Source organism: Lepidochelys kempii, chromosome 1 (assembly GCF_965140285.1).
Source record: "Lepidochelys kempii isolate rLepKem1 chromosome 1, rLepKem1.hap1, whole genome shotgun sequence".
In the NCBI taxonomy this organism is placed as follows: Eukaryota; Metazoa; Chordata; order Testudines; family Cheloniidae; genus Lepidochelys; species Lepidochelys kempii.
The window spans coordinates 4,110,259-4,128,279 of NC_136380.1; the positions used below are offsets into that span (position 1 = coordinate 4,110,259).

The following is an 18,021-nucleotide window of genomic DNA, read 5'->3' on the forward strand; positions in this document are numbered from 1 at the left end:
TCCAGCACAAATCCAGGTTTTCTCACCCTTCGCCGCCCCCCCCCCCCCCGCCAAACTCACTCTCCTGCTGGTAATAGTCCATCCAAAGTGACCACTCTCTTTAAAATGTGTATGATAAGCAAGGTGGGCCATTTCCAGCACAAATCCAGGTTTTCTCACCCCCCCACCCCCTTCCAAAAACCACACACACAAACTCACTCTCCTGCTCATCCAAAGCGACCACTCTCCCTACAATGTGCATGATAATCAAGGTGGGCCATTTCCAGCACAAAGGATTCTAGGTGGACTCCTCCTGAAGGTCGAAACAGCAGACTGGACTTCTACATAGACTGCTTCCGCCGACGTGCACGGGCTGAAATTGTGGAAAAGCAGCATCACTTGCCCCATAACCTCAGCCGTGCAGAACACAATGCCATCCATAGCCTCAGAAACAACTCTGACATCATAATCAAAAAGGCTGACAAAGGAGGTGCTGTTGTCATCATGAATAGGTCGGAATATGAACAAGAGGCTGCTCGGCAGCTCTCCAACAACACTTTCTACAAGCCATTACCCTATGATCCCACTGAGAGTTACCAAAAGCAACTACAGCATTTGCTCAAGAAACTTCCTGAAAAAGCACAAGATCAAATCCGCACAGACACACCCCTGGAACCCCGACCTGGGATATTCTATCTACTACCCAAGATCCATAAACCTGGAAATCCTGGGCGCCCCATCATCTCAGACATTGGCACCCTGACAGCAGGATTGTCTGGCTATGTAGACTCCCTCCTCAGGCACTACACTACCAGCATTCCCAGCTACCTTCGAGACACCACTGACTTCCTGAGGAAACTTCAATCCATCGGTGATCTTCCTGATAACACCATCCTGGCCACTATGGATGTAGAAGCCCTCTGCACCAACATTCCACTCAAAGATGGACTAAAAGCCGTCAAGAACAGTATCCCCGATAATGTCACGGCTAACCTGGTGGCTGAACTTTGTGACTTTGTCCTTACCCATAACTATTTTACATTTGGGGACAATGTATACCTTCAAATCAGCAGCACTGCTATGGGTGCCCGCATGGCCCCACAGTATGCCAACATTTTTATGGCTGACTTAGAACAACACTTCCTCAGCTCTCGTCCACTAACGTCCCTACTCTACTTGAGCTATATTCAGAGAGATTCAAAGAGGGATGGGATGTTCATATGGCTAAGCAGAAAATTCTATTACAGTAATGAGAGTTTTTAAAAGGGTCTTGTAAGGGCTTTAAACCTTCCTGATTTATACCACAAAATATGTCTCTAATTAGTGGGTGTCAGGGGAAAACATTCCCTGGGAGCAAGTTATGTCATAGCTGACTATTGCAAAGCTTCTTGGAGCTTCCTCTGAAGCATCTGGAACTGGCCCCTGGATACTCAGCTATATTGACTACAGGTCTGATACCATCTGGCAATGCCTATCTTCTTCTTGGTGGTGAAAATCCAAGAAAATATTTTTGCTGATCTTCTTTAGCTCCTGAGAGTCTCTAGTCTTCCATTGAGATCAGAAAGATGTCTCATTAAATATTATCTATTCTCCTTTTCTTTTTCTTTTCAGGAAGGAAAGCTCAAAACTCCTCAGACCAGCCTGGTATATTATGTCATCTGTCAATGACACTAAATTCAACTTTGCAGTGTTCCTTCTCACAGAGATACCTGGGCAGGAAGATGTCTACCTCTGGGTCTCTATCTCCTTCTGCTTCATGTATGTTATTTCAATAGTAGGAAATTCAGTCATTCTGTTCATTATAAAAACTGATCAAAGCCTCCATGAGCCCATGTACATTTTCCTTTCCATGTTGGCCATCACAGACCTTGGTTTATTGCTATCCACCATGCCAACGATACTGGGCATATACTTGTTTAACTCTAGGGAGATCAGCCTGGATGTCTGTTTTGCCCAGGTCTTCTTCATCCACTCACTTTCATTAACTGAATTCTCCATGCTGTTGCTGATGGCCTTTGACCGTTTTGTTGCGATCTGTAACCCACTGAGATATGCTTCCATCTTAACTCCACTGAGAATAGCCAAAATGGGACTGGTGTTTGTGCTAAGATGGATGGCCCTAATATTCCCACTCCCCTTTCTCCTGAAACAGTTCTGATACTGTCGAGACAATGTCCTCTCCCATTCCTACTGTCTGCACCAGGAGGTCATGAAGATGGCTTGTTCAGACATCACAGTCAACAGCATCTATGGCTTGTCTGTTAAACTCTTAACCATTGGTTTGGATTTGTTGCTTATCTTTCTCTCTTATGTGATGATCATTAAAACAGTGCTGAGCATCGCGTCCCCCATGGAGTGCCTTAGGGCCCTGAACACCTGTGTCTCCCACTTCTGTGCTGTCCTGCTGTTCTTCACACCAGAAATTGGCTTGTCTGTGATACACAGATTCGGCTATAGCTCTTCTCACTTGCTTCAGATTCTCCTGGGCTATGTCTACCTGCTGGTCCCACCTCTGATGAACCCAATCGTGTACAGTGTGAAAAGCAAACACCTTTGTGCGAGAATAATCAGGGTGTTCATGAAATAAAGGGTCAGTTTATCACCTGGATCCAGAACTGTTGACACTGGACATGAAAAACATGGGCCACCTATTCCATCCTGGACACTTACATCTGAGAAGACATGAGCTACTGATCTCCACTGTGTAGAGGGTGGTTCACATGGCGTCTAAGACCTGGAGCAATGGGTGATGGGCTGTCCCCAAACACTGTTGAGGGAGGGCAATGCACTGGTGGAAGCAAACCAAGGCAGGCAGCAACATTTAAAAATTGAATGTGTTCATGGAGAACCAGGGGACAGGTGAGATGTTGGCTAATAAAAAGCCACATCGGTGGCTGCTCCAATCTCACTATTCTTGTTGATGCAGTCAATAAAGAGAAGGAACGTGGAGGTTGTTTCCTATTACACCCGGTCTTTAGCTGTTCTGTGTCCAGTTAAAAAACAAGGGGCCATGCAAAAAGCTGCAAGCCTGTTCTGCAGTCACAGTCCTGGCCCTTCCCAAGAGCTCTGGGTGCTGCAATATCAATGAGGGCTGCACCAGCGATGGACAGGGGCTATTCAAGGGGCACGGACACCCACCCTTCCCCCACGCCCTCAGCCAGGTGCTTGTGACTGAGTCGTATCAGAGACATGATTAATGTCAGAGCCCCAGGAGAAGCCATTCACACAGCGCCCCAAGCTCACCCATTGATGGCTCTGCACACCACACACCTGCTGAGCCCACTCCCCACCAAGGCAGGGCAGAGGTGCGTGTGCGAGTGAGGGTCTGACACACAGGAGACCTAGCAAGAGACTCAGGGCCAGATTCCCTCCTCCTCCCCTCAGTTTGTGCTGCCCCAGCAATGCAAAGGGGTGGAAACGGGCCTCAACTCCCCAACAAAGATGCAGCTAGCTCCTATCCCAGTCCAGCACATTCATTGTAGGTTGACCACCACTCAAAAGGCAAAAGCGGGACACATGGAAGAGCCCCGTCCCCACTGTGACCAAGCCCCTGCCTCTTGTCGTCTCCCCTGAGATCCCATTCCCTGATCCTCCTCATTACCGAAGGCTCCATCCCCTGTCCAGGTCAGAAACCAGAGACGGGCCATGATAAAAACTGCCCAAGAGAAGCCCCCACCCCGCAGGATGTTCAAACCAGGGAAGTTGGTGAGTCTGGGCTCTCCACAGTGGCTCCCTGGGCAGCTCTTACCAAAATCAAGCTGAGGTCTGATCAGGGGGGTGGATCATCAGGAAAAGAGGAAGAGCAGGGGGTGGGGCCTCAGGGAAAAGGAGGAGCAGGAAATGCATCAAGCCTAAAGCAATGCAGACCGCAGCAAGGAGGTCGCTGGGGGCGGGGGCTCATGAGTAAAGGAGGAAGATGGGGCCGAAAGGTAGGAGAATCTGTTCTTTAGAGAAGACCGAATAAATATAACTCCTCAAAGGGGGCTCTTGTTTTAAATATTCCAGGCTGAGAGTAAGTCATTGCAAGGATCTTAGAAGGAAAGGCAGGGTGCCTGACTGTCTAGCTCAGGCCACCAGGGGGCACTTGATCATTACCTGTTAGGTTCACTCCCTCTGGGGCACCTGGCATTGGCCACTGTCGGCAGACAGGATACTGGGCTGGATGGACCTTTGTTCTGACCCAGTATGGCCATTCTTATGTTCTTATGTTCACTGTAGGATGGCACCCACCTGCAGGACTTGGGCAGAGTGTGCTGTGCTCTTGTAAGTCATTACCAATGGGCGAAGGTCAGCTCAGCCCGCATGCTACTCTAAACTCTGTTGAGGCAGGGGAAGAAACAAATCAGACTAGGGAATCAAACCTCTGTAACTGTCTCCTTGCCATCCCTGCTCTCTGCTGGTGCAACAGACAATCCAGCTGGGCCTGTCACCGCTCAGATAACTGGAAGGCTGGTCCTGTGGTCTGGGGTGCCAGCAGAGATGTCCCTGGGGCGGTGGGTGACTTCTCCATATTCGAGGAGATCGAGGCCCTGGGTCTGACCCCGGTCACTCAGGGGGAAGGCAACCCTCTGCTAGCAGGCCTTGATCCAGGCGACTTTACACTGACCCCCATTCCCACGACCACTGCTCCCACTCTCACTTTCGGGAAGCCCCTGGACACTTCCACCTGCCCAGCCACAGATGACAGGGAGGAGTGGTAGATACATTGGAAGGTAAGGATAGGATACAGAGGGCCCTGGACAAATTAGAAATCTGATGAGTTTCAACAAGGACAAGTGCACAGTCCTGCACTTAGGACGGAAGAATCCCATGCACAGCTACAGACTAGGGACTGAATGGCTAGGCAGCAGTTCAGCAGAAAAGGACCTAGGGGTTACAGTGGATGAGAAGCTGGATGTGAGTCAACAGTGTGCCCTTGTTGCCAAGAAGGCTAATGCCATTTTGGGCTGTATAAGTAGGGGCATTGCCAGCAGATGGAGGGATGTGATCATTCCCTCCTATTTGACATTGGTGAGGCCTCAACTGGAGTACTGTGTCCAGTTTTGGGCCCCACACTACAAGAAGGATGTGGAAAAATTGGAAAGAGTCCAGCGGAGGGCAACAAAAATGATTAGGGGACTGGAACACATGAGTTATGAGGAGAGGCTGAGGGAGCTGGGATTGTTTAGTCTGCGGAAGAGAAGAATGAGGGGGGATTTGATAGCTGCTTTCAACTACCTGAGAGGTGGTTCCAAGGAGGATGGGTCTAGACTGTTCTCAGTGGTAGCAGATGACAGGACAAGGAGTAATGGTCTCAAGTTGCAGTGGGGGAGGTTTAGATTGGATATTAGGGAAAAAAAAACTTTTTCACTAGGAGGGTGGTGAAGCACTGGAATGGGTTACCTAGGGAGGTGGTGGAATCTCCTTCCTTAGATATTTTTAAGGTCAGGCTTGAGAAAGCCCTGGCTGGAATGATTTAGGTGGGGATTGGTCCTGCTCTGGGCAGGGGGTTGGACTAGATGACCTCCTCAGATATCCAACCCTGATAGTCTATGATTCTGTGGCACCTCTCTAACAGTCACCGAGCCCACTGAGGTGACGGTCAGTGCCACGCGGCCGGGCCCTGAGTCACCCGGGTACCCCTCACTGATGCAGGGCAGCCGACCTCCTTCCCAGGTAGGGGCCCTGCTGCTGATTCTCCATCCATCAATGCCGTGGCTGCAGCACCCGCTATGGAGCAAGAGCCTAGCATCACCGAGGGCTTCCTTCCCATTCCCCTGACAGCTGAGCCTGACCGAGAGGTGCCACCCCCCTGGTAGCTCAGATGCTGGGGCCCACGATCCTGATTCCATCCCTCTCCCTGATTCAGCTCCTGATCCCTGCCCCGCCCTCACCCCTGCTAACACCATCTCCCTCCCTTCCACCTCCCTTGGTGCTGCCGCCCCTGGGGTTGTCTCATTCCCCTTGCCAGTGGATGACCCCCGGGGAGGGGTCTTCATTTCCTCTGTTCCAACCCCGTAGGGGCTGCTATTTTCCCTCCACTGCCCCCTACTGAGCCGGGGTCTGAGGCGGGCTGCGTGGTGCCTGCACATTGGGCGCCATGCTGGGGGTCCGCCCCCTTCCTGACCATCTCGGTTGGCCATTGAGCTATGACAGGGTCCACGCCAGAGGATGGCCAGAGGCCCGTGACCCCGCGCCCTGATAGACTGTGAAAGGACCTTCAAGAGTTTCTCTAGGATGACCGTGGGTCCCCGAATAACGTGCAGCTTACTCTCCAACTCTGGGGGGACTTTTATCAAATCCTCTGGGCTGTGAAGGCCATTTTGGGGGAGGGTAAAGGGATCGAGAGTCTGGCTGTTTCGGCCTATCCATGGCTTCTGTGACCCCCTTCCGTGAACCAGTCAGCTTTGGGCGAACGGTGCATCAGGGGTGTCCACTGTCAGGCCAGCTGTACGCTCTGGCAATCAAGCCCTTCCTCTGTCTCCTCTGCAGGAGGTTGATGGGGTTGGCGCTCTGGGAGCCGGAGCTGTGACTTGTCCTGTTGGAGTACGCCGATGACAGGCTCCTCATGGTCCAGGACCCGGGCGACTGGTGTGGGTGGAGGCCTGCCAGGCCATCTACTTAGCGGCCTCCTCCACCTGGGTCAACTGGGTCAAGAGCTCTGGCCTGGTGGTCAGGAACAGGTGGCAGGCGAGCTCCCTCCCACCCATGCTTCAAGCCATCCGGTGGAACTCGGGTCCACTGCTCTATCTTGGCATTTACCTTTCTGCCATGCATCCATCTCCGCCAGAGAACTGGCTGGGGTTGGAGGGCAGGGTGCCTGAGTGGCTGCAGAGGTGGATGGGACTACTCTGGTGCCTCTCCCTGCAAGGGAGAGCACTGGTGCTCAACCAGCTAGTCCTGTCCCTGCTCTGACACTGGCTCAACACCCTGGTCCTAGCCCCGGATGGTCTCCAGAGGATGGTTCTGGAGTTCTTTTGTTGAGGACCGCACAGGGTCTATGCAGGGGTCCTCCACCTACCCCTAGAGGAGGGAGGACCGGGCCTGAAGAGCCTGTGCATTCAGGTCCACATCTTCTGCCTCCTGGCCCTGCAGAGGCTCCTTTTTGGTGCAGGTAGTCTGGCATGGAGAGCACCCTGTGCCTCCTCTGAGGGCTTTGAAACAACCGGCATCTCCTTTATATCCATCTGAGAGGTCCTCTGTGAGACCTCTCTGGGCTGCTGGTCTTCTACCAGGACCTTCTCCAGATCTGGAAACTGGTCTCAGAGACCAGGGCTGTGGCAGCCACCGAGGGGGCAGATCTCCTTGCAGAGCCCCTGCTACACAACCCCCAGCTCCATGTGCATGTGGTGGAGTCTCCCTCGGTGCAACAGAGGCTTGTCCCGGCAGAAGTCATTAGACTTGGAGACCTCCTGGACTGTGACCAGGGAGACTGTCTGGATCCCCTGATGCTCAGTCAGTGCATGGGGCTCTCCAGACCTTGTACTCCCCGGTGTGTACTTCAGGATGTGAGGCCCACTTTACCGCCCACTGCTCGGGCCTACCTCAACCGGGTCCTGAGAGAGGGTGCCCCCCACCCAGCCTACACCCCAGACCCTCCGGACCTTCTCATCAGGCTCCTGCCCCGTGGCCTCACCCGGCCATCCCACCCCTTCACCGTGGGCCAGCTGCAACCCGGACTGCACTGAGGAAACATCTGTACACGCTTGTGCTCCACACCCTTCATGTCCTCACTCTCGTGTCCCATTCTGGCATAAAGTGGGGGGAACCTCTTTCCACCTCTGGAGGGTGAGGAATGCTGGTACTCCACCCTGGTCCTGAGGCCCACCGGAGATGTAAGTTGGTGACTCCTTCACGGAGCTGTGATCACGGGAGTTTTCTTGGCATGGTTCACCCCTGTCCCGGACACCTGCCCCTTCTGAGGCATCAGGGAGACCCTGGAACACCTGGAATGCACCAGGTTGCATCCCCTATTCCAGCTTCTCTTAGACATCCTTTGACGTTTTTGGCTGCACTTTTCTCCTCACCTCCTTATATACATACTCCTCATCCATGGCCCCACAAAGTTGTGGGACCTCCTTGTCAGCCTCCTCCTAGCACTTGCCAAAATAGCCATCTAAAAGACCAGAGAGAGGAGGTTGGCTGATGGGGTTTTCTGAGACTGCAAGCCCTATTTCTGATCTTCAGTCCACTCACGCATCTGGGTAGAGTTCCTCTGGGTGGCATCCACTGGCTCCCTTCACTAGACACCTTCGAGGAGCAGTGGGTGCTGTCCAGGATTCTCTGCTCAGTGTCCCCGTCATGTTCCCTTCGCTTAGCCCTGTGACCTCACTCCTGTCTCTGTTTTATCTTTAGCTGTCCCCCATAATTATTTGGAAAACTGAACCTGTGGATCCTCCCCTTAGGCTGGAGGAGGTCCTTTAGCAATGAGCGGGCTTCCACTCGCCCACTTCCAGGATCTCAATAGGACCACTTTTCTGTAGCCATCTGTCCTGATCCTGTCACATGTTCTATACCAATGGTCCAGTCATGGGTATTATCTCACCAAGTTTCTGTAATGTCAGCTATGTTATATATGTTTTTATTTACTAAGACTATGAGTTCTTCCTGCTTGTTCCCCATACTTCTCGCATTAGTATATAGGCATCTAAGATACTGATTTGATTCTCCCCCCCCCCCCAAGTTCTGTCTTGTCTCTCTTTTATTCCTGCTATTACAGCCCATGCTCCCCCCAAATTCTGTCCCTTCTCCTAGGTCTCCGTGTTTTTGACTTACCTGTGGGCTTTGGTCACCTGAACCTAGTTTAAAGCCCCTTTCATTAGGTTATCCAGTCCGTATCCAAATATGCTCTTCCCCTGCCTCAATAAGTGGACCCCATCTCTGCTCAGGAGTCTTTCTTCCTGGAACAGCATTCCATGGTCAAGGAAGTATAGTGTCATGTGATCTGGTAACATGCCTTTGCATGCCCTGCTGAGTCATAGCAGCCATTATCCATAGGCTGTCCAGAGCATTCTCAGGAAGGCTCACCAGGTGGGGGATAAGCTTCTCCTAAGGTCTATTGTTTCCATTAATGGCCCATTACCCTGAAAAGGCCCTTCACAACCAGCTATCTAGACTGGAAGCATTTTGCTAGTGTTGCCTGATCTTTAAATTGTGTATTAATTATATAGATTACTTAAGAATCCCCAGTTATCACTTTGAGGGTTGACAGGTTCTAGTCCCCAAATCAGGTACAGTATTATTTAAATTATTCTGTATTTGGGAACCCCGATGTGCACAGTTAGGACACTCACATTATAGGAACTCTTTAATATTGACAAATATAGATTATTAATACATTTAGCACAGTCACAAATATCCCAACTTAATAAAATAGATAGATACTACAGAATGTACATCTGCACTTTCATATACTCCCACCATCCCATTTAAAACAACCTGAAGTGTTAGCCATTATCTTCCTCATCATCATCACCTTCCCCATCATCACCAGTGGCCATCATTCTGGCATCTCCCACGGACTACATCTCCTTCTCCCACTGCCCCTAGGATGGGATGCCACTTTTATAATATGTTACGCTAAGGCCATTATGTTTGATCCATCTTCAATAGGGGATTTTTCCCCTTTTCCTTGTTTGTATTTCTTTATCTTACTACTGTTGGAGTGTCTTTTTCCTGTAGGTTACTATACTAATGATCTCAATTTATTATCATATATGTCAATTCATTACCATGGCCCTTTTTTGGTTAGGTATCTGTCATAAATATAAGGGGAAGGGTAACCACCTTTCTGTATACAGAGCTATAACATCCCTCCTGGCCAGAGGCAAAATCCTTTCACCTGTAAAGGGCTAAGAAGCTAAGGTAACCTCGCTGGTACCCAACCCAAAATGACCAATGAGGGGACAAGATACTTTCAGATCTGGATGGGGGGAAAAAGCCTTTTGTCTGTCTGTGTGTATACCTTTGCCGTGAACAGATCAAGGATGCAAGCCCTCCAACTCCTGTAAAGTTAGTAAGTAATCTAACTAGAAAATGCGTTAGGTTTTCTTTGTTTTGGCTTGTAAATTCGCTCTGCTGGAGGGAATGTGTATTCCTGTTTTTGTGTCTTTTTGTAATTTAAGGTTTTGCCTAGAGTGGTTCTCTATGTTTTTTATCTGACTGCCTGTGAGATTATCTTCCATTCTAATTTTCCAGAGTGTTTCTTTTATCTTTGTTTTGTTCTTCTAACAAATTTCTGTTTTTTTAAGAATCTGATTGGGTTTTTAGGATCCTAAGAAACCCAAGCTGGTCTGTGCTCAACTTGTTTATTCTCAAGCCTCCCAAGGAAAGGGAGTGTAAGGGTTTGGGGGGATTGCAGCATACCCTAGTCCAAGGGCAAAGATTTTGTGCCTTTGGGAAGTTTTTAACCTAAGCTGATAGAAATAAGCTTAGGGGGTCTTTCATGCGAGTCCCCACATCTGTACCCCAGAGTTCAGAGTGGGGAAGGAACCCTGACAGTATCACATTTGTTATTTCTGTCCTAACCGGTTATTTCATGTTTTTTTCCAAGTTGTGATGTACCTGTTAAGTTTAAAATTGTATGGACTTGGGAAAGCCTCTAGGCCAACCTGCTTTAATACATCATTTGTGGACTTCATGCTTTAGCTCATCACCATTTATCTAGGTGAAAGGTCCCAAACATATGTGAGCCACCTTTGCTATCTGGATGAAAGGTCCCAGACGTTTGTATGCTAACTTTGCCTTAGCTCAACATACAGGATGTGGCCTGTAAGTCCCTTGTGTTACAGCCAAATTACTTTAATATAAACCTATTATAACCTATTATAATAAAACAAATAATTAAAATCATAAGGCAAAAAGAAATCCATAAGAAAAGATATATAGGCAAGCAAGCAGGTTAGCCCTATAAGCCACACTAGTGGGTGTCACCCAGACATTACTACATTTGAATACAGCCACATAGTCAATATTCTTGACTTCTGATACAAAAATGATACATGCACAAAAATAGGATTATTATATTCTGCAAATCATAACATTTTTATAGATACCTCACAAGACACATTTTATACAAGATGCATTATAACTATATGATAATCATATAATGATACAATTATCATGAATATTGGGGGCAGACTTAGAACTGCCTCCTCACCTGCCCTGGAATCTGGATGGCACATATAAAATGGTCAGGTTCTTCGGAAAGAGACTTGCTTTTCCCATGGGGTGGATTGAGGTCTCAGGCGAGGAGGTGTGACATGGCTGGGGAGGCTCCGGCTAGCCAAGGGCTTCTCCAACCAGAGGGTGTATAAGGAAACTCAGGGCTCCAGCCGTAGATGATGAAGAGGCTCTGGGTTCTCCAGGATGTGGGAGCTCGGTGCTCCAGCCATAGGCCATGTTGGGAAACATTAGGAAAGGGATAGATAAGACAGAAGACATATCTGACATATCACATATAAGACAAATCACATTGCCTCTATATAAATCCATGGTATGTCCACATCTTGAATACTGTGTGCAGATGTGGTTGCCCCCTCTGAAAAAGATCTATTAGGAATGGGAAAAGGTCAGCACAAATCATGGAATACCATGGTTGGAAGGGACCTCAGGAGGTCATCTGCTCCAACCCCCTGCTCAAAGCAGGACCAAGCCCCAATTTTTGCCCCAGATACCAAATGGTCCCCTCAAGGATTGAACTCACAACCCTGGGTTTAGCAGGCTAATGGTCAAACCACTGAGCTATCCCTCCCCCCCCCCCATGATTAGGGGTATGCAACAGCTCCCACATGAGAAAGATTGGGACTTCACTTTTTAGGGGTGAGTTTTCATAGCAAACAGATAATTTTTCTCTGAAAGGTCAGGTGCCATGATGCTGCCCAGCTGCAGCTGCCTGGATCTCCAAGAGAAATTGGAGGCTTTTCATCTGCCTCTGCCTCGTAACATAAATGAAGGTTGCACTGACAGAGTCTATGGCTGCATTCTAGCTATGCAAAGGTCAAAATCTCCTGACCAGTCTATGGCTGGGGTATATTGCCCATCAGCTCTCTGTGCACCCCCTAAATCCTGTGCAATGACCCTTAAGGAGATCCAGTGAGTGGTGGCTATTGTGACAGACCCTGGTAGCTCATCTCTGATGAACCTATGCTATGAGAGAGCTGGGGAGCTTCCAGGAGCATTTGAGGAGGCACAGAGATTGTGGGTGTGTAGGTCTTGCTCACAGTGGATCACTGAGATCTGTGTATAACTTCAGGGACCCCTGGATCCTGGGGCCCTGTGTTATGCCTCAGGGAGAAGGGAAGGGACGACCCCTCCTGGAATGATCTGAGGGAAATTTCCAGGTAGGGAGCATGGTAGAATCTCCCCACCCTGGCCTGCACCCTATGTTTGTAATGCAGGAATGGGGCCTGCTGGGGAGAAATCTGGTCCTATATTATTATTATTATTATTATTATTACAGTGAGATCACATTTGTGACAGCATCATCGTTACCACTCGGCTGCACCCCAGGTAGCCCTGTGACTAATCAGGATGAAACGAACAGTGATGACAAGCCCAGATTCCAGGAATAGAGCCTGCAGCAGGGCTTGTGCTACAGTCCACTTGGGCAGCATCACTGAGCATCCCCTGTGATTTGGCCCCCTGCAGTTTGCCATCAGTTGTGTGAGACGTTAAAGCTGGAGCACACGAGGCCAAGTAGCTGAGGTTCCCTGATGGCCAAGTGGCCCCCCAGGGGCTGTGCGAACATGCTTCATAAAGGCAGTTGCCTTCTTATCAGAACAGATACTGCCTGCTGCCTGTGCGACCTCTCTGATGACGCCTTGTCCTTCAGGGTGAAGACCTCTGGTGCCAGCAGCTCCACGCCGAGCAGGAACTGGGTACGTTGGCAGGTTTCACAATCTTTACAATGCGAAGTGAAGGGGAAAGGCTGAAAGCTGTTTAAATTTAAAGATGTTCTGTGTCACCGCAGTGAACTCAGCCGGGCTGTCAGAGTGATTCAGTAACGGGGCTGGAGGGCAGGCAGCACTAGATAGCTTGGGAAGCCCCCCCTCCCCTGCATGTGCCCAAGTTGCTCAGTGCGTTATTCAAGCTACACAGAAACCTGAGCTTGGGGTGTTAAAACCCTGATGCCTTGAATCGGGATTTCTGAAGGGGTTCCAGTTACAGAGGCATCATGTCAAGGTTCTTTCCCCACTCTGAACTCTAGGGTAGAGATGTGGGGACCTGCATGAAAGACCCCCTACTCTTATTCTTACCAGCTTAGGTTAAAAACTTCCCCAAGGTACAAACTTTGCCTTGTCTTTGAACCCTATGCTTCCACCACCAAGCGGTTTAAACAAAGAACAGGGAAAGAGCCCACTTGGAGACATCTTCCCCCAAAATATCCCCCCAAGCCCAACAACCCCTTTCCTGGGGAAGGCTTGATAAGAATCCTTACCAATTGGTACAGGTGAACACAGATCCAAACCCTTGGGTCTTAAGAACAACGAAAAATCAATCAGGTTCTTAACAGAAGAATTTTAATTAAAGAAAAGGTAAAAGAATCACCTCTGTAAAATCATGATGGTAAATACCTTACAGGGTAATTAGATTCAAAACATGGAGAATCCCTCTAGGCAAAACCTTAAGTTACAAAACGACACAAAACAGGAATATCCATTCCATCCAGCACAGCTTATTTTACCAGTCATTAAACAAAAGGAAATCGAATGCATTTCTAGCTCGATGGCTTACTAACTTAACAGAAGTTGGAAGGCTGCATTCCTGATCTGTTCCTGACAAAAGCATCACACAGACAGACAAACGAAAGCCTTTTTCCCCATCCAGATTTTAAAGTATCTTGTCCCCTCATTGGTCATTTTGGGTCAGGTGCCAGCGAGGTTACCTTAGCTTCTTAACCCTTTACAGGTGAAAGGATTTTGCCTCTGGCCAGGAGGGATTTTATAGCATTCTATGCAGAAAGGGGGTTACCCTTCCCTTTATTTTTATGACATGCCATTGTCAGGTCTTGTAGCCTGCCCTCTCATGGGGTGGAATTCTGCGATCCTCCCACCCTCAGACTGGGCCCTGGGCTACAACACACTGCAGGCTGACTGTGTTTGCCAAACAGGTCTGAGTGGGTTTGGCACCTGTGGCTCTTCCCTCTGGAAGGCTGTGAGTAGTGGTGAGATGAGTGACCGCCAGACTTTTTGAACCAAAATACTGTTTAATCTGAACATTAGGAATAAAGTGTAACTTGGGAGAATGATAGTTTTCAAACAACAGTCTTACCCCAAGCCCTCCCATAGTGATGGGATCCCAGGCAGGCTGAGTCTGATAGGCTCTTCCCACATTGTAGCTCTGGTGTGATCCCTCAACCTCTCTGAATTGCTGACTGAGAGATGGCTTTTCTTGAGCTGCTGTTTCCCATCCTGCTCGTTTTCCTGCCACCTGCCATTAAACTAAGATGAGCCATATTGGTTTCATGAATATAGCCATCATATAAATATCCTAATAGCTAACCCAATATAGATATACAGCAAACATCCCCAGAACTGGGTTTTACATACACATTCATTATGGCAGCTCAGCTCCATGTCTGTCACAATGCCGGTCATGGGTGCTACATATTTTATGAATACAGGACATAGACAGTCAAAGAGCGAGTGAGAGAGAACAACAGACTACTTTCATGTGGGAAATGAAGTTCCATTTCCATGTATACTCATGCATTTGACTTTCAAATCCACTTCCTGAAAACCCTCATCATGCCTGAATAACAGCTGCTGGGGTTACTATGTACTAGAAAGTGAGATCTCAGGGAATGTATATTTTACATACTGATCCCAATGCCTGTTACCACCCCGGATAGAGGCTACAGACTGACAGAACATCACCTGTGGAGAACCAGTCAGCTATTAATCCAGGGACAGAGGAGCTACTAGACTTCTGTTTGCTGACAAGCGACTGATTGAGGGCTGAGACACTGATCTTTACAGGTTCTGAAGAAATCCAGGTGACAGACGCTACATTTTAAATCCCACTCTAACCTGAAAAATCACCTCTGAAAAAAGATCAGAGGGAAAAGAATGGGTTGACATGTGTGTGCTAAAGTAAATATTATGCCAAATCTTTTCATTGTAAGACAAATATTACAAACCAAACTTTCAGGACATGCATGTATATCGAAAGCCAGCAGCAGAGTTGTTGGACTCTCTACAGGAAGAAACAGCGGTAACTTTCTTTCTTAATGGGTTTTTCTTTAGAAAGCATTTCAGAAATACTCCAAATACTGTTTACAATGGGTTTGTGCTATTAACTCTTTGTTCAGTGAACCCAGAAGCTGTTTCTAATGCTTATACTCAGGGTCATGAATGCAATCCCCCTGCAACTCTCTGGAGTGGAGAAAATAAAAAAGATATTAATGAGACAATTAAATGCATTTATAAATAGCTTCAAAGCAGGGGGGAAAATATAATGACCGTTTTCACCATGCACAGCCCATGTGTTAGAACACTTCATGATACAATGGACCACACTCAGAAGTGGAGGGCCAGAAAAGGTGTCTCTGGGAAGGTCACAACTGTAAAATTACACAGTGTTCAAGTAGCCTATGGAACTACCAGTCTCAACGTATCAATGGTGCCAAGACCTTAGCAAGATTCAAAGGGGACTGGAAATTCATATGGCTAACCATAAAATCCAATTACAGTTGGGAGGATTTTTTAAAAAATAGTCTTGGAGGGGCTCTAACCTTTCTGATTTACACCACAAAATATGGCCAATGAGTAGCTGTCGTGGGGGCATTTTCCCTGGGAGCAGGTTATCTCATAGGTGCATATTGGAGGACTTCTTCCACCTTCCTCTGATGAATCTGGAACTGGCCACTGGATACTGTGCTAGATGGACTGCAGGTCTGATCCAGTCTGGCAGTACCTATCTTTCTTTCAGTGGTGTAAATCCAAGACAATGTTTTTCCTCATCTTCATTGAGCTCCTGGGAGTCTCTAGACCTCCATTGAGAACAGAAAGATGTCTCATTAAATATCATTAAATATCATCCTGTTCTTTTTCCTTTCAGGAAGAAAAGTTCAAAACTCCTCTGACCTGCCCAGTCCATTATGTCAGCTGTCAATGACACCAAATCAAATTCTGCAGTGTTCCTTCTCACTGGAACACCTGGGCAGGAAGATGTCCATCCCTGGATCTCTATCCCCTTTTGCTTAATGTATGCCATTTCGATAGTAGGAAATTCAGTCATTCTGTTCATTATAAAAACAGATCCAAACCTCCATGAACCCATGTACATTTTCCTTTCCATGTTGGCAATCACAGACCTTGGCTTATTGATAGCCACCATACCAACGATACTGGGCATATTCTTGTTTAACTCTAGGGACATCAGCCTTGATGCGTGTTTTGCCCAGCTCTTCTTCATCCACTCCCTTCAGTGCATGGAATCCTCTGTGCTTTTGTTGATGTCATTTGACCGCTTCATTGCAATCTGTAACCCACTGAGATATACTTCCATCTTAACTCCGCAGAGAGTAGCAAAGATGGGACTGGTGTTTGTGCTAAGATCAGTGGCCGTAGTATTCCCACTCCCCTTTCTCCTTAAACGATACCAATACTGTGGAGCCAATGTCCTCTCCCATTCCTATTGTCTGCACCAGGACGTCATGAAAATGGCTTGTTCGGATATCACAGTGAATAACATCTATGGCTTGTCTGCTGCAATCTCAACGATGGGTTTGGACTCGCTGCTCATCTTCCTCTCTTATGTGATGATCATCAAAACGGTGCTGAGCGTCGCATCCCCCATGGAGTGCCTTACGGCCCTGAACACCTGTGTCTCCCACCTCTGTGCCGTCCTGCTCTTCTATATACCAGAGATTGGTCTGGCTCTGATACACAGATTCGGGAATAGCTCTTCTCACTTGCTTCAGATTCTCCTGGGCTATGTCTACCGGCTGGTTCCTCCCCTGATTCATCCAATTGTGTACAGTGTGAAAAGTAAACATCTTCGTGCGAGAATAATCAGAGTGTTCATCAAGTGAAGGGTCAGTTAATCAGCTGGCTCCCTCACTGGTGACACGGGGGATGAAAAACATGGGCCACAGCCACCCATTCCATCCTGAATTCTCTTCCCCCAAGGCCCCTCACTCTGTTCTATCTCTTCTCGCAAGTTCCCACCCCCTGCTTCTGCTTTTTATCTGAGCCTCTGTCCCCGCTCCAGGCTGGAAGCCAGAGCCAGGCCTTGGTAAGAGCTTTCCAAGCAACCAGTGCCACTGTGGGGAGTCCCAGACCCTCCATCTGCCCTGGACAGGTAACTTGAAGGCCCGAGAGAAACCACCAGCCTGTGTTCCTGACCCCAGGATATATAATCCAGGTAAGTTGGAGAGTCAGGGGCTCACCACAGAGGCCTGGGTTCCCTGGGTAGCTCTTACCACAGCCCAGCTCTGGCCTGGCCTGGGGACAGAGTTTGGGGAAGTGGAGGAGCATGGAGTAGGGCTTAGTGGGAAATGATGGGTCAAGGGGGGCTTCCCAAAAGAATGTAAATTGGGGCAGTTCTCTCTATATATATCAAGACCAAAGCATGTCTAATTTAGCTTGTTGTGAAAAGTGAGATAGATGAGTGTAGACGTGTGACATCTGCCTTTTATTTTAAAACCATTTTCTCATGGATCCATTGTCTCTGGCATGTTGTGCACCTTTCATTGTAAGCAGCTACCACAGTCACAGATCTGCTTTTGCTCTTATTCCAACAGATTATAGGCTCATTCATGAACCAAAAAAACCCTCAAATGAAAAAAAAAAGAAACTGAAACTGATTCAATTGAAGCCTCGCCCCTGCATATATCAGTATATATATTTATGTGGTGGGGGGAGCATGAACTTTGACAGACACAAAGAAGGGGGTATGTTCAAATCAATTAGATAACAACTGATCCAATCTGACATCCTGTAGAGCACAAGCCGCAGAATTTAACCCAGTTGCCCTCGTATTGAGCTCAGTGACTTGTGCTTGACTATCGCATCACTTGTGCTCATCTAAAGTGTATCTTCCAGGAAGGCATCCAGTCTT

At 48.2% G+C, this 18,021-nt stretch overlaps 1 protein-coding gene and 1 pseudogene across 1 annotated transcript; both read left to right on the forward strand.

Moving 5' to 3' along the window:
* Window positions 1-1,630: 1,630 nt before the first annotated feature.
* On the forward strand, window positions 1,631-2,566 carry LOC140915631 (olfactory receptor 51G2-like; annotated as a pseudogene).
* A 13,491-nt stretch (window positions 2,567-16,057) lies between these two features.
* LOC140915675 (olfactory receptor 51G2-like) lies at window positions 16,058-16,993 on the forward strand. Its single transcript, XM_073355794.1, has one exon. It carries the CDS (start codon window positions 16,058-16,060, stop codon window positions 16,991-16,993), a length of 936 nt encoding a protein of 311 aa, XP_073211895.1.
* Window positions 16,994-18,021: the final 1,028 nt, after the last annotated feature.

What these genes read in the sequence shown, in the direction of transcription:
- LOC140915675 (XM_073355794.1), top strand. Translation starts at nt 16,058, where the DNA reads ATGTCAGCTGTCAATGACACCAAATCAAATTCTGCAGTGTTCCTTCTC.